We start from the raw sequence: 25,033 nt of genomic DNA, 5'->3' as shown, positions 1-25,033 counted from the left end.
TACCTAGTAGTACAATTGCTAGATCATAGGGTAGTTCTATTTCTTTCTTTCTTTCTTTTTTTTTTTTTGGTAGTTCTATTTCTAAGTCTTTGAAGAACTTCCATACTATTTTCCAGAGTCCTCTGCCTATTTTTTTTAAGAATTTTTTTTTTTTTTTAAATTCATGAAAGACACACGCAGAGAGGCAGAGACACAGGCAGAGGAGAGAAGCAGGCTCCATGCAGGGAGCCTGAGGTGGGACTCAATCCCGGGACTCCAGGATCACACCCTGGCCCGAAGGCAGGCGCTAAACCGCTGAGCCACCCAGGGATTCCCTTTCTATTTTTTAATTGGATTGTTTATTCGATGTTGTTGTATAAATTCTTTATATATTCTGGATATTAAGCCCTCACTGGATATACTATTTGCAAGTATCTCCTCCCATTCAGTAGGTGCCTTTTTGTTTTATTGATGGTTTTCTTTGCTGTGCAAAAGCTTTTTATTTTGGTGTAATCTTAGTATTTTAATTTGCTTTTGTTTCCCTTGCCTGAGGCGGTATCCCTAGAAAAAAGTTTCCATGGCCAATGTCAAAGAAATTACTACCTATGTTTTTCTTCTAGGAGTTTTATGGTTTCAGTTTTCACATTTAAATCCATTTTGAGTTTATTTTTGTGTCTGGTGTAAGAAAGTAGTCCAGTTTCATGCTTTTGCATGCTGCTGTCCAGCTTTCACAGCACCATTTATTGAAGAGACTGTCTTTTCTCCATTGTATATTCTTGCCTCATTTATCAAAGATTACCTGACCATACAAAGGAGAGTTTCTGAGCTATTATATAGTCCACTGATCTATGTGTCTATTTCTGTGCCACTTGTGCCCAAGATTACGAATGCGAGAAACCACCAAGGAGCTGACACCGATGCAAGCGCACGAGGGTTTATTAGCAAGCTCGAGCTTGGGTCCAAGTACACCCGACACAGCGGAGCAGGGACTTGGACCCCGAAGTGGGTTACAGCTGGGTTTTTTATAGGCTGGTCTAGGGGATTTTCAGAAGGGGTGGAGGAATTTCTCAAGTTCTGTTTACATTCTGATATGGGGCTTTCAAGGGCATTGAGCTCTGTTCTCACTCTAATATGGGATTTTCTACCACAGGCGTGGGCTGTTGTCTTTCTGATATGGGATTCTCTGCCGAGGACATTGAGGACATTCTGCAGTTTTTCCCATAAAGTTCAGCTCTTATTCACAGGGGCCTAAGATGGCTGTACTTGTGCTAATGCTAAACTTTAGGTGGGATGGCCTTAATTTTTCTCGTTTTCTGACTACGGGATCCAAGTGTCCTTCACATCTCACTCATAAGTAATAAGACCATCAACAAGATGCTACTGTTCAGGTGCTGCCTGCTTCCAAAGTTTCTTCTGTTTTTTGTTTGTTTTTCTCATTACCCGGAAGATAATCTTTGGGGAGGGCAAATAGGTATTTTGGGCTGAACAGAAGGAAACCATTGTTCCCTCAGTTTTCCATCCTTGGGGAGCCTAATGACTTCATGCCATCTGCAAGCAGTGTTGAGCACAGGTGCATGCTCAAGAACATCAGCTTGTTAGATGTTGGCAGCACTACTCTGTGGGCCTTTAATTTCCTCTCTGGAGTTCACAGTGGTCTGTGTTGACTGATGTTAATATCACAGCCCAACTGTTGCTTGAGCAGATAATCAATGGAAGTCACATAAATGCAGACACACTTGCCTCAGACTTGCGCTTCACTGGTTGTTTCACTTATCCAGTAGCATTTGTGGAGTGGGCAAAGTATGGACGTTCTTTAGAATTCTGGGGAAAAAGTGAATATAAGACAAAAGAGAATTGATAGTGAGGAAATATAGAATGAACAGCAGCTCAGGAACTCTTAAGCTGGCTCTCACAACCTCCACACAAAATCTAAACTCCTTAATGTCATCTAAAGGATAATTCATAATTAGGCCTGCCAGCTTCTCCAGCTTGCTTCCCTCCTTTCCTGAGATCTCACCCTGCGATCTAGTCATACTAAAATTATCTTTGCTTCCTCTCCTGATCTCCTCTTTACCAAGCTAATCATGTGTCAGGTCAAAGATTGAGTGGCATGTTCTTTGAGAAACCTTTGCTAGGTTTAGTGCCTGAGGGCCCTTCCATAGAAGCCCAAACTTGCTGCACTCACTGCTCTCTACTACTATTGCTTATTGAATTACCTGTAAACTCATTAAAGGTGGGACCTTATCTTTCTTATTAACCTTAGTGTCCCCAGGAGAGTGACCCGGGATGTTAAACATTTAACAATTTTCTAAAATTGGAAGGGCAGGGGCCTGTAGAGAGTGACCATAGTGGCCTTACCAAGTGTCTTTTTTTGGTTTGTGATTACTTTTAACCCATTTTGTGACTGTGAAAAAACCGAGCATGACTTTTTTCCTCATACGTCTCCCTCAATAAGTTACTTGACTCCTCTGGATTCAGTTTGTTAATCTGTAAAATGGGGTTAATCATTGACGCAGGGCTGTTGAGAGAATAATGCCAGAAGGTAAGCAGTGGCTTCAAATGTGTGACTCAGAGGTTCTGCTTTCTCTCGTGCACACAGAAGATAGAGGCAGGGGCTCCTGGTAATAGCTAGAGGTCATTATTGCTCTAGTGCTCTTAATTGTTTGGAAAGGTGATTTTCTTTGACTCGTTTCCTTTTCCACCTGCTCTCTAATAGTGTCTCAGTCGTGAAGAAGGTATTGAGTGGATCAAAAAAGAAAGACTTCCAGCATTTCTGGAAAGTGATTGTTACTTTGAATACAGGTACTGTAGCCCCATCAGCAAGCCTATTTTTTAATTGCCTGGGTTTTTTTTTTTTTCACCAATAATCATTTTTCTGTACGTTCTTAATAAAACTGTATACTTTAAAACCCACTAGCATTGGGCAGCCCGGGTGGCTCAGCGGTTTAAGCGCCGCCTTCAGCCCAGGGTGTGATCCTGGAGACCCGGGATCGAGTCCCACGTCAGGCTCCCTACATGGAGCCTGCTTCTCCCTCTACCTGTGTTTCTGCCTCTCTCTCTCTCTCTCTCTCTCTCTCTCTCTGTGTCTCTCATGAATAAATAAATAAAATCTTTAAAAAAAAAAAAAACCCACTAGCGTTTGTATCTCACCTGCTATGGTTTCTGAATGACAGAGCATTTGTAAAAATCACTTCACTTTTCCAAAGAGTTCTCACAGAAATAGTACCTAATAAATGTACCTCAGTTGTGCTTCTTGATCATTATGGTTTTAAAATTATCTACTTGTGATAATGGTATTTATGTGCAGGCTGTTAAAAAAACAAATATAAGTATGTCATGAAAAAATATTGTAAGTGGGCCAAGTTTTTCTTTTATGTTCTCTGACTTTTAATGTGTAAGTACCTAAATATTCTGAAATTTTACTAAAATTTGACATATACTTAGAACCACCATTTAAAAAAAACAGTAAAATAAATTAGAACAGAATAGTTATTAATTAATAGTTCTGTGAATAAGCCATTAATTTTAGCAGATCCTAAGAGAATCGTGCAGAGGGAGGAGATTGACTTGAAAAAAGAAAATTTTAGGTTTTCTTTTCTGAATTCTCTATATTTGAAACTTACTTCAAATTTGTATGATTTCTAAAATGCAGATTAGCCAAATTGGTCTCACAAGTAAGATGGAGTGGATCCGGCATGAACATCACAGTCAATACAGAATTTTCTCCCTGGGTCCTGAGAAAACCACCCAGTCCACCACCACCTGTTGTTGAAGAAGACAATGTTATAATTATGAAAAAGTTCTACATTTCTCTTGGCGAGGTAAAAGTATGAGTGTATCTTCATGACTTGGCACTTCAAAAGACTTCTCATTTTAGGGGGAGGAATTTCATTTGTACCACTTGAACAGGGGAAATGACTTCAAGTACTTTTAAGGCAGATTTAGCAAAACTTTTTGTGGGTTTATGCTGACTCCTTTGCTCTGTACTCTTTCACCTGAAATGTAATTGGTATTATTTTCCTCGTGTGTACAGAGGAACAAATGCAAGACTGAAGAACATGCTCGGTGTCACCTGGAAAGCAAGAAAGGATACCTTGAATTATATCCATGGTTTCATTGTTCACTTTTAAAATTTTCACTATTTGGAGTCTACAATTTTTTGTACCAAATGATGGCAAATTGGGTCTTCTCCTCCCTGTTGTCAAGATTATTCCTCAGTAGTAAAAATGCATTACTGTTTAACCATTATCAGATAAATTCTGATAATGGTTATCAGATAATCATTTCTGATAATGGTTATCTGATAATCATTTCTCCTCCATGGAGAAATGTTGGGTTGTCAGTGTGCATTTAAAGAGATCTAACCTAGAATCAAATGTCCTTTTGGATAGTCATGGTGTAATAAAAAACATTGTTTGATCTCTGAATTCTAATTGTCAGGTCTTCTTTCTGGGAACACATTTCCTATATACAATCTGTACAAAACCAGGAATTGCAAATATGTGGCCCATGTGTTGCTCTTCTCTTAGTTTCCATTCATGACAGACATTGCTAATCAATCATGGCAATTTTCCTGCTGAGCTAGGACTTGGTTCCAAATTCTTTTCAACACAGCCCTCTAGGCAAGCACTTCCAATTGATCAAAGATGTCGTACAAAAGGAAAACTATTTGCCATCTCTGTTGGAATAGATAGACTTAATCTATCTTACCTGAGCACTTTTTTTTCATGTATAGTTTCTGTTTAATTTTGTAGTTTGGCGGGATCCCTGGGTGGCGCAGCGGTTTAGCGCCTGCCTTTGGCCCAGGGCGCGATCCTGGAGACCCGGGATCGAATCCCACGTCAGGCTCCCGGTGCATGGAGCCTGCTTCTCCCTCTGCCTGTGTCTCTGCCTCTCTCTCTCTCTCTCTCTCTCATGAATAAATAAATTAAAAATCTTTTTAAAAAAAAAAAAAAAAAAAAAAAAAAAAAATTTTGTAGTTTGGCATTTCTATCTGTAATATTTGGGAAAAATGTTTGAAATTTTGCCACTTGCATTATTTCCAATGAGCTAATGCTAGGGATGTACTAAAAGCATGTTTTACTTCTCTCTTATACTTATTTTTAAGTATTTTTTTTTCTGTTAACCTATGTATTATAGAAATATCAAGAATGTCATAAAAATATGTACTGGTAGTACAGGTCAGTAAACATACAATGGGAAGAATCAATTTAGGGAAACAAGATCTGATTCCTTACATGTAAATTAAGTTGAATATAAGAGAGTAAAACTTAAACTAGTTTACTTTTGCTATTTTCTATGATGAAAAAACTCATTTCTGTCCACTTGAGTAATACGTTAACTATTTAATATCTTTTTTAAAAAGATTTATTTATTTGTTTGTTTATTTATTTATTTATTTTAAAGAGAGACAGTGAGTGAGGGGAAGGGGAGAGGAGGAGGGAGAGGAACAAGCATACTCCTAGCTGAGCATGGAACCTGACATGAGGCTTGATCTCACCACCCTGAGCCAAAATCAAGTGGTGGATGTTCAACCCACTGAGCCACCCAGTTGCCCCACTAATGTCTTCTTAATAGCTTTTGAATTTTGAGGATTCAAAATTCTTTGAGCCTTTCAATCATTTAAATCATGACTGTAGACAAAGATTAATTTTTGTGATGACAGTTGGTAATATTTCTGTGAGTCTTCATTATACCATCTAAACACAAGCAATTGATTCATCTCTTAAGCACATTAGGTGGACTAGTTACCTATGTTTATGTCTGATTACTTGCTACTTCTAATTTTTAATCTGCAATCTTTTTCGTGCACTTGAAATAGCAAGGACTTTTGTTTATTGGCCTCTCTCAGTTCCCTGATAGTTCTTCATTATTTGGGTCTTCTCTCAGTGCTTAGGATACTGCTTGGAATAGAGTAGTCACTCAATAAATACATGTTGAATGAATCTGTAATTAATAATAAATGGCTTGGAAAAAATAAATAATAAATGACTTGGTTTTAAAGGAGGAAAAAAGGGACCAAAAGGAAATTAGAGTCTTTAAAAGTTTTTATCCACACAGGAAACCTTTCTTCTAAGAGGGGCAGTAACAATCTATATGTGACACTTTTCATTTCTCTCTCTTGCTTTTTGGTCTCATTGTGTGGCCTGACCTGCCCTGCTTAATTCTGTATCATAGTCAGAGAACAACATCTATTCCATTTGAGCCCTGCCTCTTTTGTGAGTCTTTCTGAGGCTAAGGGTCACCCAGCTGACTCAGTTGGAGAAAGGAGAAACGAGACACTCCTTTCTCTGCTTTTGTTGAACAGTTTGGATTATCTTAGAAAGATCATGAGGATGTTACTGAGAGAGGCAGGCAGAGCAATTTTCTCAGGAAAGCTGAGAAGAGGGCTTCTCAGGACTGGGGTTCTGAAAGCTGAGGGTCAGCTTGGGAATTGGGTCAGCTGGCTCAGAGGTACAGGAAAAATTGAAGGCTACATGCAGGGGCAGATGGAGTCAGGAATCAGTCTTCAGGAAGCATAGAATCCAAGCAAAGCTGTGAAAACTGAAATCTAAGGCAAAGGGGCAGTTGAGCGTGGGGAGGTCTTTAGTGCCCCTGAGAGTAAGTCTGTCATGTTAGGGAGGTGTTGTAAAAAACACAGAGTCAGATTGGACAGAATTAGGGGGAGGAAATAATTTGGAAGTTGTAAATGGGAATAGTTTGCAGAAGAGGCAGCCAATGACGGATGAGCTATGGGACTGCCAAGATACAGTTAGATGTCTTGAACCTGTAACGGAATCATGAGGTAGGTGCATGCTTCTGGTGGAAGAGTGAAGGATTTGATGTGTATGGGCTCATTTTTACCTTCGTCATTTTATATCCAAATAATCTGAGTTGAAATTTCCTTCCCATTATTCTCAGTTAATGAATTTTTCTGTGTACAACATTCTTTTCTTTCATGGCATGATTTTCCCTTTCATAGTGTACTATGCAAATGTAATGTTATAATGATGTGTTGAGATTCCTGATTGGGAGAACACTGCTAATCTTACATTAAACAAAGGTGCTCCTTTCTTCCTAGGGCTCCTATACTCAAACAAAAGATTGGTTTGCATTAGCAAAACAGAGTTTGCAAACAGTACCAACATTTTCATTACCATCTTGTGTACTCCACAGCAAACCTGAACCACCGGTTGTTTCATCCATTTCTGGTAAGCAGAAAGGACAAGAATGATTTTAGAACTCCTCTTTAAATCTTTTGTAACTGGTGTTCTAATCTTACAGTACAATACGTTGTGGTTGGGGGGAAAAAATAATCTGCATCCCTACCCCACCCCCACTTCACTTTCTACTGTTTTTATTTTTAAAGATTTATTTATTTATTTGAGAGAGAGAGGGAGAGAGAAAGAGAAAGCAGAGGGAGGGGAGAGGGAGAGAGAGAATCTCAAGCAGACTCCCTGCTGAGTGTAGAGTGCAATATGGGGCTCCATCTCACAATCCTCACGTCATGACTTGAGCCAAAATCAAGAATCAGATGCTTAACTGACTGAGCCACTAAGGTGCCCCTCTACTGTTTTTTGAGAGGCAACTTGACATAGGAAAAAGAGTGTGGGTTTAGATGGGTTAATACTTGTTAGCTAGCTGTGTGACTTTTTAAAGTTATTTCACTTGATAGCCTTGCTTTTTTCATCTGTAAGATTAGAATAACGATACATACTAAATATACAGTAAAGGCCTGGCCCAGCACCTGGAGCCTCATGGGCAGTCAGTAAATGTTTGTCTTGTCTCTACTTCCTATGACAGTTTACAAATTATTATTCAGTATTTGAATTTAAGTGGGTGCAACTGTCCTCTCCTCTTAAAAGCATATTCATACAACTTGAGTTTTTCTTCTAAGTTAGACTGTTTTTCTCCTTAGAAAGCAGATATATTTCTACCATGGGGAACTTTTGTGGATGATATCAACTTTTCATAGATATATATAGAAGAAAACTTCCAGAAATGGGTGTCATTAACTTAGCAATGCACTACGTTCTTACCTAATTCTTTTGAAAAGTGTAAGCAACCTCTGAGGACAATAAATCTGGATTCTCTAGAATCTAAATCTAGGAATAGAGAATAACAGTCTCCTTAATTGAAAATAGGTGAATTTATAGGTTTCTCGCTGTTTCCCCCAAATAGTAAAGTAGAAAATCAGAGAGCCAAGATAGTGAAGATTGTAAACAGGAAAAGAACGGGTAGCAGGAAGGTGGTGAACAGAAATGTTAGCTTTTCTCTCTCCCTCCACTTCTGTGGGGTTGGGTGTATACCCAGTATCTTTTCGTAGGTTTACAGAAGTCTAGCCTTTTAATATAGGGGGAACTCCTTATCTTCATTTTCAATAAAAATTATAATAAAATATTTCCAGCTCATTGGGATTTGAAATCTATTACTGAGAAAATGGCTATTGAAGAGGGATACAGATAACAACTGTTTTCCTGCCCTATGGCATTTCAAGGGTTAGATTTGCCATGTGAGATAAAGCACATCAGATATTTTACTGATTTCTAAAGGAGAAAACAGGAGCTAAAGACTATGTCTTTAGAAAAAGTAGAAAACAATCTGTTTGTATTTGTGAGCCTTCATGAGTACCTTATGCCATTTTGATGGTAGATTGTAAGTATGATAGTAATTGAATCTTTCTTATAAAGTAGTGAATTTTTTTAAATTACTGATATGACTCCAGTTCTGATCTGTTTACTGATTGTCTAACTTTACTTATTTATTTTTAAGATTTTTAAACGTTTATTTGAGAGAGAGAAAGCAAGTGTGAGAGGGAGCGTGAGAGAGAGCTCTCATGAGCACGGGGCAGCGTGAGAGAGACCACTCATGAGCACGGGGCAGGGGTAGAGGGAGCAGCAGACTCCCTGCTGAGCAGGGCACCCCCACATGGGACTCAGTCTCAGGATCGGATCAGGACCTGAGTGAAAGGCAGACACTTAGCTGACTGATCCGCCCAGGTGCCCTGTCTAATTTTATTTTATCTTACAGGTTGAAATATTAGAATACATACAATTGTTTAATGTGTATATTCTAATTATTTAATAGATTTGGCCTTTACATATTGACATTCTATGTCAGCCTAAATCATTACATTTTAGAAGTGTATGATGCCTTTTTGAAGATCCTCTGTATTAAGGATGTCAAATATTTAGTTTATCTGCCACTATTACCACCTTATCTGGCCAATCCTGCTGGCAGTTTTTTCTCTACTGGTACCACCTGTGGCTTCAGAACTCCTCCTTAAGCTACCTGAAGTCACTACCTGTGACAAATCCACTTACCATGCTGGCTCTGCAACATCTGGTTAATACTAAAAATAACTTTGTATTCATATCTGATCTAATAGCCTTTTATGATTTATTACAGAAAGCTTTATCTTCGATGATAGAATTCACCCAAGGACAAAAAGGGACTCATCTGAAACCATTAGATTAACTTCTCATTTTGAAGAAGAAGAAGATGGGTCTGTATCTGTACAAGACACTCCTTCTCAAGCCCTTCTAAGAATATACCTTGAGAGGCAACAGGATGCTGATGAAAGCCTTCCATTGCATTTCACAACATGTGAAGAATTTTTAAGATCTTATATAGACTTTATTTTGAGAGTAGCAATTCATCAAATTTTTGAAGAGCCACTTACAGAAAGTCCAGATTATATAAATTTCAACAAAGTAGCAGAAGTGGTGCTCGAGGAGGGTTTTGAGCCTCTCCATGGCAGGAATGTTTTAAGTGAAACATTTCAAACCACAAATGAAAAGTCAAAAGAGATGTTAGAACGAGCAAATTCAAAGAGTGAGAGCATTGGACCAGAAAGCAGGGCTTATTGGTGTATGTCTCACAAAGCTTATGATATTGGCAATAGAAAGGAGTTTGAAAGATTTAAGAAATTTATAAAAGGTACTTTAGGAGAGAGATATTGGTCATTATGGATGGATATTGAGAGGTTAAAAGTTCTTAAGGACCGCGGAAGACATCAAAGGTATGCCTAGTTTTTACTTTCAATAGTTTTTTTTTTTTTTTTTAATTACGGAATATTAGTTTGGGTCATTTAAGCACAGGCAGAAAGCCTGAAATAAAAATGAAAATGTAACTTCTACTTTTAGAGGAATGAATAATAACATTTATTTTATTATAGTAATAGTGATTTCACTAGTTCTTTGATTTTATAATTTTCAGATACAAATAGTGGCAATTGTTTGGGTTCATAAAATGTTTCTTCCCATAGATTCTAAACCTGCTTTCAAATCAATCATTCTATTTTATTTTTATAACATTGTAGTGTTATATTTTTTTATAGTGTTATATTTTTATATAATTTTTTTTTCAGTTATATAACCACACTGAATTCAGATATCTTATATAAAAGGTCTTATGCCATGGTAAGAGATCACTGTTCCTAGCAGCCTGCTCAGTTAACAAATCCCATGATCTTTGTTTGGATGCCACTTAGATATTCATATCTGAATAACATATCTCCTAGATATCTTATATCCTCTAGAGAGCCTCCTGGATGTCTCATGGGTCCAGGTCCTTGTTTGGCTACCCTATATGTTTTAGATTACTGTGTAAGTCTTAAGAACCTTAAGAGGGAGGATCCATGGATGGCTCAGTGGTTTAGTGCCTGCCTTCGGCCCAGGGTGTGGTCCTGGAGTCCCGGGATCGAATCCCAGGATCGAGTCCCACATTAGGCTCCCTACATGGAGCCTGCTTCTCCCTCTGCCTGTGTCTCTGCCTCTCTCTCTCTCTGTATGTCTCTCATGAATGAATAAATAAAATCTTAGAAAAAAAGAACCTTAAGAGGACCCTGCTTTAGGAAAGTTTTTATCCTATGTTCTCCTTTCTGCTCTGAAGCAGACCAACTACAGTAGAATGCAATTCCCAGTAAGGGTTTGACTGAGTATAGACTAGTAACTGGGTTATTCCAATTATTTCCATGGCATTCAGATCATAGACCTCATTGTTGTACGTACTTATAGGATCAGGAGTTACCAGATGGCTGATTGTGAAGCTATGGCTTGATTGATCATGAAGTTGAAAGCCACTACCACTTTTCAAGATATATATAAGCAACCTATATAAGTTCTTCAGGATCAATACTGTATTAGTTTGTATTATTGCTGTAGTAGATTGCTACAAATGTAATGGTTTTTAAAGCAACACAAATTTATTCTGTTACATTTTGGAGATAGGAAGTCTAAAACAGGTGGGCAGGGCTACATTTTCTCTGGAGGCTCTAGGGGAGAATCCATTTCCTTGCTTTTTTCAGCTTCCAGAGGTCATCCATCTGCTTTCTTTGGTTTATGGCCTTTCCTCCATCTTCAAGCCAGCAATATAGCATCTTCTCTTTGACCTCTGCTTCTATCCTCACATCTTTTCTCAATGACTGACTCTCCTGACTCCCTCTTAGAAGGACTCTTGTAATTACAGTAGGGTCATCTAGATAATCTAGGATAATCTTCTTAAAATCATAATCACATCTCCAGAATGCCTTCGATCATGTAAGGTAACAAACATTCAGAGGTTCTGAGGATTAGGACATGGACATCTTTGGAAAGCCATTGTTCAACCTACCAAAAACACTTTTCCTGTTCCCATAATTGTAAGAAATATTTTTATCTCCACATTGGTACTTCTGTAACTCATTGTTGGTTTGAGATAGTCATTGCTTGTCTGAAACATTTTAGAAGTGAAAACATTTGACATGTTGAATGTTGTAGCAATGTGTGTGGATGTGTTTTGTTTTAGACATCTTGAGAAGATGAAAAAATTCTATCTAGTGAGCAATGGAGATTGCTATCTTTCTACAGAAATATTATCAAAATTTAAACTGCTAGATGCATCTCAGTGGAATGAAGAACACTTAAGAAATATTCAGACAGAGGTTGTAAAACCATTACTTCTATATTGGTAAGATAAACAATGTAGATCAAATATATTTGCTTTTACTTTTCCTAGATGAGTTACAAGTTATACTTTTTTGTCTTACTGATTTATAATTTGTGGAAATTTAAAATCACAAGATAGCTATATCTTTCACCTTCCTTAAAGGATTTACCCTTTAGATAATTTGGAGATTTGGGGGACTTTAAATCTGTAATAAGGCTGGACAGTATATAAGTTCCATTTTAACTTATGAGCACATCCTTCTCCACCTGACCTTTTTACAGTCAGTATCTCAGTTGGTGTGTTTGTGTGTGTGTGTGTGTATGTGTGTGTTTACATCTTGATACAGTTATGGATTTTTCATCTCAATAAATATATTTTAAGTACTTATGATAGGCCACGTGCTTGTACTAAGGATAAATGGTAAACTATAGCTAATTCTAGTGTTTACAGTCTATAAGAGGAACACACTTGGGAAATGAATATAATAAAAGAAAGTGTGGTGAACACATACAATACAGAGGAGAGGCAATTTTTTACTTGGGACTTGAAGGACTCTAAGGAAAAGAGAGGGGACATAGTGGAGAAAATCTATGCCATTTGAGGATAATTGAGCTGCTTTGAGGCTGTGATGGAAGTGATTATGTCACTTTTCTGCTTGAAATCTTTTCCACAGCTTTCAGTGTAGCATTCAAATGCCTTAAGTTAGCAAGTAAGGTCATCATAATTTGCCCCTCACCCACTTCTTCGGCATCATCTCCCATCTGGGTATTCCAGATTACTTAGATGCTTTGCACTTTTCTATAGATAGATAGATAGATAGATAGATAGATAGATAGATAGATAGATAGAATGTTGTTTTTCTCTTTCTTTCTTTAAAAACTTAAATATGTCCACTTTCACCACTGATATTTAACCTAGCCTCAACTGGAAGGCCTGGCCTCAGTGATCAGACAACAAAAAGAAATGAAAGGCATCTAAATCAACAAAGAAGTAGTAAAACTTTCACTGTTGGCAGATTACATGATACTCTATATAGAAAACCTGAAAGACTCCACTAAAAATTTGCTAGAACTGATACACAAATTTGATAAAGTTACAGGATATAAGATCAATGTCCAGAAATCTGTTGCATTTCTATACACCAATAATGAAACAGCAGAAAGATAAATTAAAGAATCAGTCCCATTTACAATTGCACCCAAAACCATTAAATACCTAATCATTAAATACCTAAACCTAATCAAAGAGGAGAAAGACTTATACTCTGAGAACTATAAAATACTAATGAAAGAAATTGAAGAGGACATAAAGAAATGGAATAACATTCTATGCCCATGGATTGGAAGAAGAAATATTGTTAAAATGTCTATACTAGGGGCACCTGGATGGCGCAGTGGTTGAGCGTCTGCCTTCAGCCCAGGGCGTGATCCTGGAGTCCTGGGATTAAGTCCCACATCAGGCTCCCTGCATGGAGCCTGCTTCTCCCTCTGCCTGTGTCTCTGCCTCTCTCTCTCTCTCTCTCTGTGTGTGTCTCTCATGAATAAATAAATAAAATCTTTAAAAAAAATGTCTATACTACCCAAAGCACTCTACACATTTAATGCAATCCCTATCAAAATACCATGAGCACTTTTTGCAAAGCTAGAACAAACAATCCTAAAATGTGTATGGAACCATGAAAGACCCCAAATAGCCAAAGCAAACTTGAAAAAGAAAAAAGGTGGAGGCATCACAATTCCAGACTTCAGGTTATATTATCTGTAGTGATCAAGACAGCATGATACTGGCATGAAAATAGACACATAGAATAGAAAATCCAGAAATGAACCCATAACTACATGGTCAATTCATCTTTGACAAATCAGGAAAGAATATCCAATGGAAAAAAGACAGTCTCTTCAACAAATGATGTTGGGAAAACTGGGCAGTAACATGCAGAAGAGTGAAACTGGACCACTTTCTTACACCAGACACGAAGACAAACTCAAAATGGACAAAAGATCTAAATGTGAGGGGCACCTGAGGGGCTGTGTCATTTAAACATTTGCCTTCAACTCAGGTTGCTGGGATCAAGCCCCATGTCAGGTTGCTGGGATCAAGCTGCTTTTTCCTCTCCCTCTATCCCTCTCCCTGCACTCATGTTCTCTCTTTCTCAAATGAATAAATAAAATCTTTTTTTAAAATGTAAAAAAATCAAATAAATGTGAGACAAGAAACCATCAAAATCCTAGAGGAGAACACAGGCAGCAACCTTTTTGACATCAGCCATGGCAACTTCCTTCTAGAAATGTCTCATGAGGCTAGGGAAACAAGAGCAAAAATAAACTGTTGGGACTTCATCAAAATAAAAAGCTTCTGCACAGCAAAGGAAACAATAAAATTAAAAGGCCACCTATGGAATGGGAAAAGATATTTGCAAATGACATATCTTAAAAAGGGTTCATACCCAAAATATATATAAATAACTTAAAAAAAACCCAATACCCTCAAAATGAATAATCCAATAAAAAAAATGGGCAGAAGACATGAATAGACAGTTTTCCTAAGAAAACATCAGATGGCCAACAGATACATGATAAGATGCTCAACATCTCTCATCGTCAGGGAAATGCAAATCAAAAATACAATGAGATATTCACCTCACACCTGTCAGAACGTGAATCCCTTGAGAATCCATCCAAGTTGATGTGCATATCAATACTTTTTTTTTTTTTTGCATCGCTAAGTAGTACTCTGTTGTATGGATGTTACACATCCATTCACCCACTGAAGGACATTAGGGATGTTTCCACTCTTTCACTATTAGTAAGTAGCTATGAGCACTCACGGACAGGTTTCTGAATGAACATAAGTTTTCATTTCGCTGGGGTAAATGTCTAAGAGTGAGGTTAGTGGGTCACATAGTCCATTTTTAGTTTTAAAAGAAACTGCCAAACTATTTTCCAAAGTTGATGTACCATTTTACATTCCCACCAGCAATGCAAGAATGATCCAGTTTCTGTGCATCCTTGTCATTGTTTGGTGGTGTCACAATTTTCTATTTTTAGCCATTCTAATATGTGTGCAGTGATAGTCTTTTGCAGTTCTCCAGTGATTAATGATGCTGAACATCTTTTCAAGTGCTCATTTGCCATTTGTATATCCTCTTCGGTGAAATATCTGTTCAAGTCTTTTGTCTATTTTCTTTTTTTTTTTTTTTTTTTTTTTTTATTTATTTATGATAGTCACAGAGAGAGAGAGAGAGAGAGGCAGAGACACAGGCAGAGGGAGAAGCAGGCTCCATGCACCGGGAGCCCGATGTGGGATTCGATCCCGGGTCTCCAGGATCGCGCCCTGGGCCAAAGGCAGGCGCCAAACCGCTGCGCCACCCAGGGATCCCTTTTGTCTATTTTCTAATTGGATTGTTTTCTTTCTTATTACTGAGTTTTAAAGTTATTTTTGTGTTCTAGATACTAGTCATTAGCCAGACATGTAGTCTGCAAATATTTTCTCCCAGACTTTAGCTTGCCTTTTTAAAGACAAGCTTTCCAAACACTTCTTAAAAGGGTCTTTCAGAACTTCCTGTTTGGTGAACATGTGGAGATTTGGGAAGAGTAGTGTGCTTACAGAGCACAGAAGCTTTGTGCTCCTTCCCGCATACTATATTCTATGCATCTTTTCCATCTGGCTGTTCTTGAGTTCTATATTCCTATTTTAAAAATCTAGATTAAGCAAAACAGTAAAAATAATGTAGATAATGGGAACCAGAATTGTCATTGATTTGGAAAAGAGTTATAAATAGGAGAGAACAGAGTGAATCCTCTGGTGATGGCCTGGAATTGGAGATGCAAATGGAAAATGCAATTTTCACAAACCAAGTTACCATACTCAGTTATGAAGACCACAAATAACTGAAAAAACGGGACAAACCAAGGAGGACAAGCAACAGATGATCATGAAGACAAGAAAGGAAATAACTTGAAAGAGAAATTCATCATCTGTCAGATTTCCTCTGGGAGGGTGGTGTATTGGGGGACTGTTTCTAAATGAAGGGTTCCAGGTAAGTTTCACTCCAAACATTTCATCAGGGTAGAGGCAAAAAGGTCTTGAGGCAAGTTTATTCAACTAAAACGAATGTTCCTACAGAAAATGTTGCTGCCTGCGCTAACTATTAAGAACAAATATAACTATCCAGGGGTGCCTGGGTGGCTCAGTCAGTTAAGCATCTGACTCTTGATTTTGGCTTGAGTTAGGATCTTGGGGTCCTGGGCTCAAGCCCTCCCTACCATCGGGCTCCATGCTCAGCATGGAGTCTGCTTGAGATTCTCTCCCTCGCTCTCCTCCTTCTCCCCCTGCTTTCTCTCTCTCATATACATAAATAAATAAATATTTTTCCAAAAAGAATAGATATAACTATCTGAAAGAATAAAAAGGCAGGGAATTTTTCACAGAACAATTTTTTAAAAAAAGATTTTATTTATTTGAGGATGAGAGCAAGAGAGAGAGAGCACGAGCAGGGCAGAGAGAGAAACAGACTCCCCACTCAGCTGGGAGCCTGATGTGGGGTTTAATCCCAGAACCCTGGAATCATGACCTAAGCCAAAAGCAGACACTTAACTGACTGCCACTCAGGGGGCTCCCCCAGAGCAAAATTTTACAGTTTTGATGAGGTCCAATTTTTTAACTCATCCCTCTGTGGATTATGCCTTTGGTTTCAAACCAAAGAACTCTTTGCCTAGTTCTAGATCCTAAAGATTTTCTTTTATTTTTGTAAAACCTTTGTAACTTTATGTTTTTCGATTAAGTCTGTGGTCCATTTGGAGTTAGTTTTTGTATAAGATTTTAGGTTTAGGACCAGGTTTAGTTGCTTTGTTTTCTTTTTTTGGGTTTTTTTTTTTTTTTCGGTTTTGCTATGGATATCCAATTGTTCGTCTTCACTTATTACAAAAGCTTTCCCTCCTATTTCCTTCTTTTCTATGTTTTACATTAACATCCAGGACATCAAATTGTAAAGATTCATATAACCACCATGACATTCAAGTCACAATCTGTCACCCCCAAAACTCTCACACCACCCTTTTGTTGTTACATTTTTTTCTCTACTCCTAACCCCTGGCAACCACTGATCTATTCCTTGTTACTAAACTTTTGTCTTTTTGAGAATGTCATGTAAATAAAGTCATACAGTATGTAACCTTTTGAGTCTGATCTCTGCTGGTCAGCGTAATGCCATCAAGACATAATGCATCCACGTTGTTGCATGCATCATAGTTCATATTTTTAAATGTAGTTTTCCAGTTAATTGTTGGTCCATAGAAATATGATTGAATTTTGTGTGTAGTCAACAGTCAGCTGTTGATCCCAAATGGACCTGCTCTGCTTTTCCTGCTGTTTTGGTGCTCTTCCCTTTTCAGGTCTGGCAGACACTTCCTTCCACCTACATATCAACACCATGCAGGTCTTGTGGCTGACAGTAGTCTGTCCCTGCTACTTGTATTTTGGTATTTGTGGGGATATCTTGTCTTATCAACAGTCTGTCCTAAATGTAATCCATGAGTTTTCAGTTTTGCTATCTAGTTATACTGTTTTTATGGAGGGATTCTGAGAGGTAGAAAAATCAATATTGGCCACATTGTCATTTTCCCAGAATCCTTGGATTTTTTTTTTAATCTAGCTAAAAATCCTGTGTATTCTTTAAATTTCAAACTAAAACAGTTTAATGAATATCGTGAAGCAAATACTTACATAACCACCACGTGGGCTGGGAAAGAAAACATTGCCAAGACCCCTAAAGGTGCCTTGTTGATCCAACATCCTCATTCCCCCTTGGAGGTAACCACTATCCTGACTTTTATGATTATAATCCTCTTTTCTTTATAGTTTTACCAACCATGTATGCAAATAAATCCCTAAACATATACTTTTGTCTGCCTGTTCTACAACTTTATATAAATGGTGTCATGTTGTATGCATTCTTTTGTATCTTCTATCAGCATTACCTATAAGAATGGTCTATAACTGTGTTTAATAGTTCTACTGATTTTCGTTGATGTATATTGGTATTTCACTGCATGATTACCATAATTACTATTTTTTTGACATTTGGCTTATTTCCTACCTTTTACAATTAAAGGCAGTGCTGTTGTGTATATTCTTGTACACACAGCCACTTTTCTACAGCAGGTGTACCCATTTATGCACTCTCAACAGAATATGAGAGTACCCATCGCTGTAAATCCATGGTAGCACTTAATATTGTCAGACTTCTAAATTTTTGCCCATGTATTTAGTGTGTCATTGGTGTCCTGTGATTATAATCAGCATTTCCATGAGTACTAGTGAGGCTGATAATCTTTTCAATGGTTGATTGATCATTTGGTCATTTGGATTTCAGTTTTCATGAATTGCTTATTTATCTCATTTGCCTATTTTTCTATTGGGGTCTATATACACATAAGTACATACAAACATATACATATACACACACATACACACATCATACTGACACAGTTCCTTTGATAGTATTATGTGGCAGGTATCTTCTCCCACTCTCTAGAGTTTGAGAATTAAGATATTTGCAGTGTACATAAGAACTTATATGATGGAAGCATGAAAAATAATACACCAGTTTAAGATTGTGAGATTTTTTCCACAATATTTGATGAATTTACATAGTGGCTAATGAAAAATTAATGCTATGAATGAAACTAATGTAAGTTTAAAATGGTAGGGACAGTAGAGACTTATGGGGTCCATATGAGTATAGTATAACGATGGAAATCAGAAAATTGAGACACCTAGATTTTCTGGTCAGCACATGTATGCTTTATTAGATAAGGATCTTATAGATTCCTACTTACTGGTTGCCATGAGAATAAGAGATCATTTTTGATATTTCCAAGTCTGCAAGTAAAGGTTCTGAAATATAGTTAGGATGACCACCCAGATCTCTATACAGTGTTCTTTCTGAATCTAAACTAATTATGAACTTTGGATTTTCTTTCACTCCCAACCTGTGTTCCCATTAGGGGAATATCTACTTTCTTCCTATTTTAAAGGGAGGTAATTTCTTTTACCAGGACCTGAAATATGGAGTGAGAATTTGTCTGTAGGCTGTGGCATTGGGTAGTGGTGGGGAGAAACCCGTCCAAGCAGCAATTAGCATCAGGCCTGACAGCTGGGGTTAACTCTGTAACCAATAGAGTTAGACCACAGACTAAACAAGGATATCCAGTCCAATTAAGCGTGGCCTTGACATTGTGCCAAACATTCTTTTTCCTGGGTTTCTGGACATAGTGTTGGTCTGTCATTTATATAAATTGTTGTAAAACTAATTCTTATCTTCAACAAATTTAAGGCTTGAAAATAAAGCATATGAATAATAACCTACTTTAGTAGTTAATTAAACATAATTAAAAATGTTTATACATTTTAAAATGTGAATTTCATCTACCACTTTTTATTTGGTATATTTTTTAGTATTTATTTAGATAAATACCAAACTGCTTTAAAATGAACACAGGTGCATTTTATGTTCTTATTATTAGAAACTGTAAGTTATTTTTTAAAATCCCTTCATCAACAGATATATAGATTTATTATCAAGCAGATCATAATTTGAATGTAAATTTATTATTTTTTTCCTAATGTATATTGCCTCTTATGTGAGTGAATGTAATTCCAGGTAGTTGATAAGTCATAGAAAAACTTTTTTTTTAAAAGGTTAGGCAGCAGAAAAAAGTGGGAATTTTTAGAAAAAATATTTGGTAAGACATAATGGTAAGCACTGGCATTCTAGATTTTGCAGGCTTTTGATTTTTGAGGCTTATTGTCCAGCCTAATATTGAATTTGTTTTTCCTTTGACTAGGGCACCAAGATTCTGTGTTACTCATTCATCCTCAGCTAAACATGCTAGCGCTGAACTGAAATTCTGGCATCTCCGTCAAGAGAAACCAAGGAAGGACGTTGACCCTTTTCCACAAATGGCAACCCTCTTGCCATTAAGACCTAAATCTTGCATTCCACAGATATCTGATATGCAGGTAGGGTAGACATTTATACTTTGATTTCTTTATGAAGTTTATGGTAAAATATCCATGCTTGGGTTTTGTGCACCAATACTTAAGTTTTATCATAAGCTTTTTTTTGGGGGGGGGGGGATTGTTGTTAATGTGCATGCTGCAACAATGGGAAATTAAGAAAACCTATGGTTTGCTCTCCACTAAGCAGCCAAAGTGAGCCTTTAAAAATATTTGATCGGGTCACTCTCCTGATCTTGTCACATTTTGGAACCTACATTTTAATAGGATTCCTTGGTGACTGGTATTCAAAGCACTGCCTGTTGGTTCTGAAACTTCAGCATACACACATAAGAGTCACCCAAAGAGCTTGTTAAAATAGATTCCTGGGCTTCACTTGGATATCTAAAGTCAGGAGATCTAGTGTGGGGCCCATGGGTTTACATTTCCAACAAGCTTCCTCCCAGGCGATGATGCTCTTGCTGCTGGTTTGAGGACCACACTTTGAATTAGTGTCACTTTTGTGCGCTAATGGTTTCTTATCCATTTTTTATCCTTTCCTGACCTCCTTTGCCTGCGTGGCTTTTTTTGTGTGTGACTTCACGGATAAATCTAATCTTCCACCATTCGCCCATGTGACTAGTTAATATGCATCTTACAGGTGTAGTGTAGAGAGCACGTATTCTGATAATATGTAAATATCTGTACAAATCACATTTGAGATGTACAACATTTGAGAGGTAAGTGGCAAGATAGAGTAAGTGGTGTGGTTCCTGAAAAGGAACTTGAAGGAGAGCAGTGCTGGACGAGTATGGAAAGATTGATCTCAGCTTAGGTCTTCATCCTAGGGTTGTGAGTCCAAGCACCAGGTTGGGCTCACATTGGTTGTGGAGCCTACTTAAAAAGTTAAGATGTGATTTGTATACAGTAAAGTTTACCTTTACTAGTGTACAGTCTTATGAATTTTGACAGACATGTTCATTGTGTAACTGCCATCACAGTCACAATATAGAACCTTTATCTACCTCCCTAACCCCCAATCTATAGGGTCCTTTTGTTAGTTTTTTTCTCCATTAGTGATTTTCTGGATACTCTTCTAGTTTTCATCCAAGCCAGAAAGGCCTAAAATTTTAACTTAGGCTTTTCTCTGTACAATACACTTAATTTTTTTTTAAGAATACTTGCTTCATTGTGGTAAAAAAAAAAAAAAAAAAAAAAAAAAAAACATAAAATCTACCATCTTAACCATTTTCAATTGTACACTTCAGTAATAAGTATATTTGCATTATTGTGAAACATATCTCACGAAGTTTATCTTGGAGGTTTAAAACCATGTACCCATTAAACAGCTCCTCTCACTGGCCCTGGTGACCACTATTCTACATTCTGTTTTTATGAATTTGACTACTTTGTATGATACTTTTAATAAGCTCAGCCCCCCTGCGGTACCACTCATTTAACTGAGTATGGCTTAATGTGATGCTGTGTTCTGAATGAATAAAACAGATGTGAGCCCTGATACTTAGGAAGTTATGCATACACCATACTTAAGTAATTAATTTTGTTTATGGAATTCTTAAAAGAAATATTAGTAGTTGTTTGGCACCTAGAGTGTATGTAAGATTTTATTATTTATTCTGGATAATAAAACATCACAATTATATTCCTTGCTCTCTGGCAACATATATTACATTCCAGTAGAAGTTGACATATAAGAAAAATTGACATTTGCTTTCAAATTATGGAAATAACTAACCTGTAAATTTGGAAACAATACAAATCACTTCTGTTCTCGCCTACTTGTAGACAACTAGTATTATTTTCTCTTAGTCTTGTGAATTTTTCATTTTAATGCACTTATACTTTTGTATTCTATTATTTCTTTTAACATCGTCATCACATTTTCCCATGTATATCATAACTTCATAATCCTTACTTTTAAGTGTTATATAATGTTACATTTATGTACATACCATTCTCAGATCATTGTTTCTTTCTCCTATATTTGGACATTTAACTGTTTGTGTTTTTTTGATTTGTGCATGTAGCTTTTACCAAATAGTTAACTTTTACCATAAATAACATTTAATAATGGAAATAATAGCCACAAAAATAAAATGTCCAAAAATAGAAGAATATATATTTGTTAAGATACAGGTTTTTATTATGGCCCAGTGATATCCTTGCTTCTGTTCTCTGCCCTGCCACCCCAGTTCCCCATTGCCTATCCCCCTAGTTCCATCCCCCAAATTTACTTAAACCTATCTGATTATAGAATAAAGAAAAGTTTTTGTGAAGTTCTCCCTCTAGGAAAGAGTCTTCTTACACAATGCTGTGAGTAAGGATATACAAGCCTTTGCCTTTCTTCTCTTACACTCTAAAGAGTTGTAGGGATATCAGCCATCTGGTTGTATAAGAGTGGGAGTTTGGGAAGCAGGACATTTTTATTCTACTGGGAAGCATTGGGAGGTGGTAGACTGAGAGAAGAAATCTTCTAGTGATCAAAACAAATTTAAGGTAGATGGGCAGAGCTTTCTATGCTTTATTCTCTGGCCTTTTGTTCCCCTTTAAATTGCTCATTTTTCACTTTTTAAAAATTATTTTACCACTTTTTTAGAAAGAAGAATCCAACTTATTACAATGTCCTAAATCTCCCAAGAAACCACCTAGAGTAAAAACAGCAGGTCAAAAACCTTGGAAGAGCAAGTCTTTGTATCTAATTTCTTCGAAGGATGATGCAATTGAGAAAGGGTAGGTGCACCTTTTATGTGCCAAGTGTTATTCTGCAGGGGTAAGGTTTTTGAAGAATTGAAAAATTAAATAGAAAATAGAAATTGAAAACTAAATATGCTGATTTTTTTGTATGAGTTTCTTATATTTCAGTGATAGGTATTAGAGTCATGCATACTCTGAATTAAGAGCAGAACTCCTGAGATTAGTAATCTGAAATAGATGATGCCTCTAACCTCCAGCCTCTGATGAGCTGTACAGTCAGAAGACTTCTGAGAAGACTGCACTCCAATTCTTACTAGGGCACTGATCAGTAGTTCAGTATTTCTCAAACTTGTGAATTTGTAAGACTCAAGAATTTTTTCGTTATTTAACATAGCATACATATTACCTTATTCATTTAGATTTGCCCACATATGTACTCTTCTCATTGTTCTTTATTTCAAATGGGATTATTTTCCTTCAACCTAAAAAAACCACACTTTGGTGTTAACTTTGGTGTAGGATTTGCTGGGGAATAATTTTTTTGTTTACTAGTTTATTACTTCACTTTAATTCTTTTTTTCCTTTGAGATAAAATTCACATAACATGAAATTCACCATTTTAAATTGATTTTTGATGTTTTTATTATTGTAGATTGTGCCAAGCATCAGCCTGAGGTCAAATTTAGAGTCTTCTCAGGTCTTCTCTAGTATGTGCCTTTTCCTGGACATACATAGTCACATTCTAACTTTTCTCTGCATATGTATTTTGCTTTTGAGTGTCTTAGTCTTTCATGTCTGGCTTCTCAAAGGAGGAAAAAAGAGAGAAATGAAAATTGGGGAAGAAAAGGGCAATGTCTCTTTAAATTTCCTGGAAGTCACTTCAGCTTGTATGATGTAAAAAAGTGGTCCAGTTTCATTCTTTTGCATGTAGCAGTCCAGTTTTCCCAACACCATTTATTGAAGAGAATGTCTTTTTCCTATTGCATATTCTTGCCTCTTTTGTCAAAGATAATTGACCATGTAATTGTGGGTTTATTTCTGTTGCCCCAAAATTCTTAACTACATTGTTAGCGCTCTGATTTCTTCTAGCAGACTAATTTTTGTATTTCTTTCAGTTTATCTAGTTTGTCTTCAAAGGGAGAGTTGGTCTAAATCACTCTGTCTGCCATTTCCAAAAATAGCAGTTAGTGAGCTTTGTTGTAGATACTTTGCTTGCATTATATCAGTTCTTACTGCCTCCCCATGAAGGAGGCATTATCTTGATTTTTCAAGTGATAAAACAAGTAAAAAGACATATAAGTATGAATTGAGAGAAAAGTTTAATTTTGAGAACTATGCATTGTTTTTATGTTTATGTTGTGGCTAGAGTATAGAGTATTACAGCAAAAGGCAAGATACAAGCTAATGCAATGAGGTTCAGATAGTGAAATTTTTTTATATCACATTAAGAAATCTGGAGATTGTTTTCTATTCAGTGGAAAACATCTAGAGAGTTCTTTTGTGTCATTTATTAAAATTACATTATTTATTTTCAATATTGGAAGTATATGCATAGTTCAAAAATGGCAGCATGCTATCCACTTATTCTATACCTTTGTTTTTACTGAATTTATTGGAGAAGGTATTTCTTTTTTTTTTTTTTTTTGGAGAAGGTATTTCATAGCAGGTAAATACTATCCATTACTACAGTAATAGACTATAATCTATCTATTTTTCCATTGTTTCTTGTTCTTGTAATCTTATCTCTCCTTATGTCTGATTATCTTTCATTTTATGTCAAATGTTGTATTTGTACTCTATTGAGGGACATGGACATTATTTCCAATATTTTTCATTACTAAAAACAATGTTACAATGGATGTTCTTGTACATTTGCTGTATTTCATGTATATACGTATCTGCAGGATAAATTTCTAAAAGTAGAGTTTCGAAATCAAAGTTAATGTGATTTAAAGGTTTTTTTTTTAGATATTACCAAATTGTATTTCTTTTTTTTTTTTTAATTTTTATTTATTTATGATAGTCACAGAGAGAGAGAGAGGCAGAGACATAGGCAGAGGGAGAAGCAGGCTCCATGCACCGAGAGCCCGACGTGGGATTCGATCCCGGGTCTCCAGGATCGCGCCCTGGGCCAAAGGCAGGCGCCAAACCACTGCGCCACCCAGGGATCCCCCAAATTGTATTTCATAAGAGTTGTAACAATATACTCCTTTTAGCATGTATGAGAGCATTCAAGCCACTCTGTGTCTTTTTTTAAGATTTTATTTATTCGTGAGAGAGAGAGAGAGAGAGAGAGGCAGAGACATAGGCAGAGGGAGAAGCAGGCTTCATGCAGGGAGCCTGACATGGGACCCTGGTCTCCAGGATTACGCCCCAGGCTGAAGGTGGCGCTAAACCGCTAAGCCACCGGGGCTGCCCAACTCTGTGTCTTAAT

General features: G+C 36.9%; 1 protein-coding gene across 19 annotated transcripts in view; it reads left to right on the top strand.

Annotated features, from left to right (window-relative positions):
- RGS22 (regulator of G protein signaling 22) overlaps window positions 1-25,033 on the top strand; it is a 129,145-nt gene that overhangs the window by 32,470 nt on the left and 71,642 nt on the right. For 17 of the 19 annotated variants that reach the window (XM_049093110.1, XM_049093112.1, XM_049093113.1 and 14 more), the window contains 7 exons: window positions 2,696-2,781; window positions 3,632-3,800; window positions 7,040-7,169; window positions 9,367-9,979; window positions 11,746-11,907; window positions 19,734-19,908; window positions 22,502-22,635. In XM_049093110.1, coding sequence (XP_048949067.1) covers window positions 2,696-2,781; window positions 3,632-3,800; window positions 7,040-7,169; window positions 9,367-9,979; window positions 11,746-11,907; window positions 19,734-19,908; window positions 22,502-22,635 — 1,469 coding nt within the window. The remainder of the gene's footprint in view (window positions 1-2,695; window positions 2,782-3,631; window positions 3,801-7,039; window positions 7,170-9,366; window positions 9,980-11,745; window positions 11,908-19,733; window positions 19,909-22,501; window positions 22,636-25,033) is intronic. The other 2 variants (XM_049093101.1, XM_049093111.1) reach the window with 2 other exon arrangements.

The sequence above is a fragment of the Canis lupus genome, chromosome 13 (genome assembly GCF_003254725.2).
Source record: "Canis lupus dingo isolate Sandy chromosome 13, ASM325472v2, whole genome shotgun sequence".
Taxonomy (NCBI): domain Eukaryota; kingdom Metazoa; phylum Chordata; class Mammalia; order Carnivora; family Canidae; genus Canis; species Canis lupus.
Note: the sequence above shows the minus strand (reverse complement) of the source record. Positions and strands in the feature narration are given on the sequence as shown.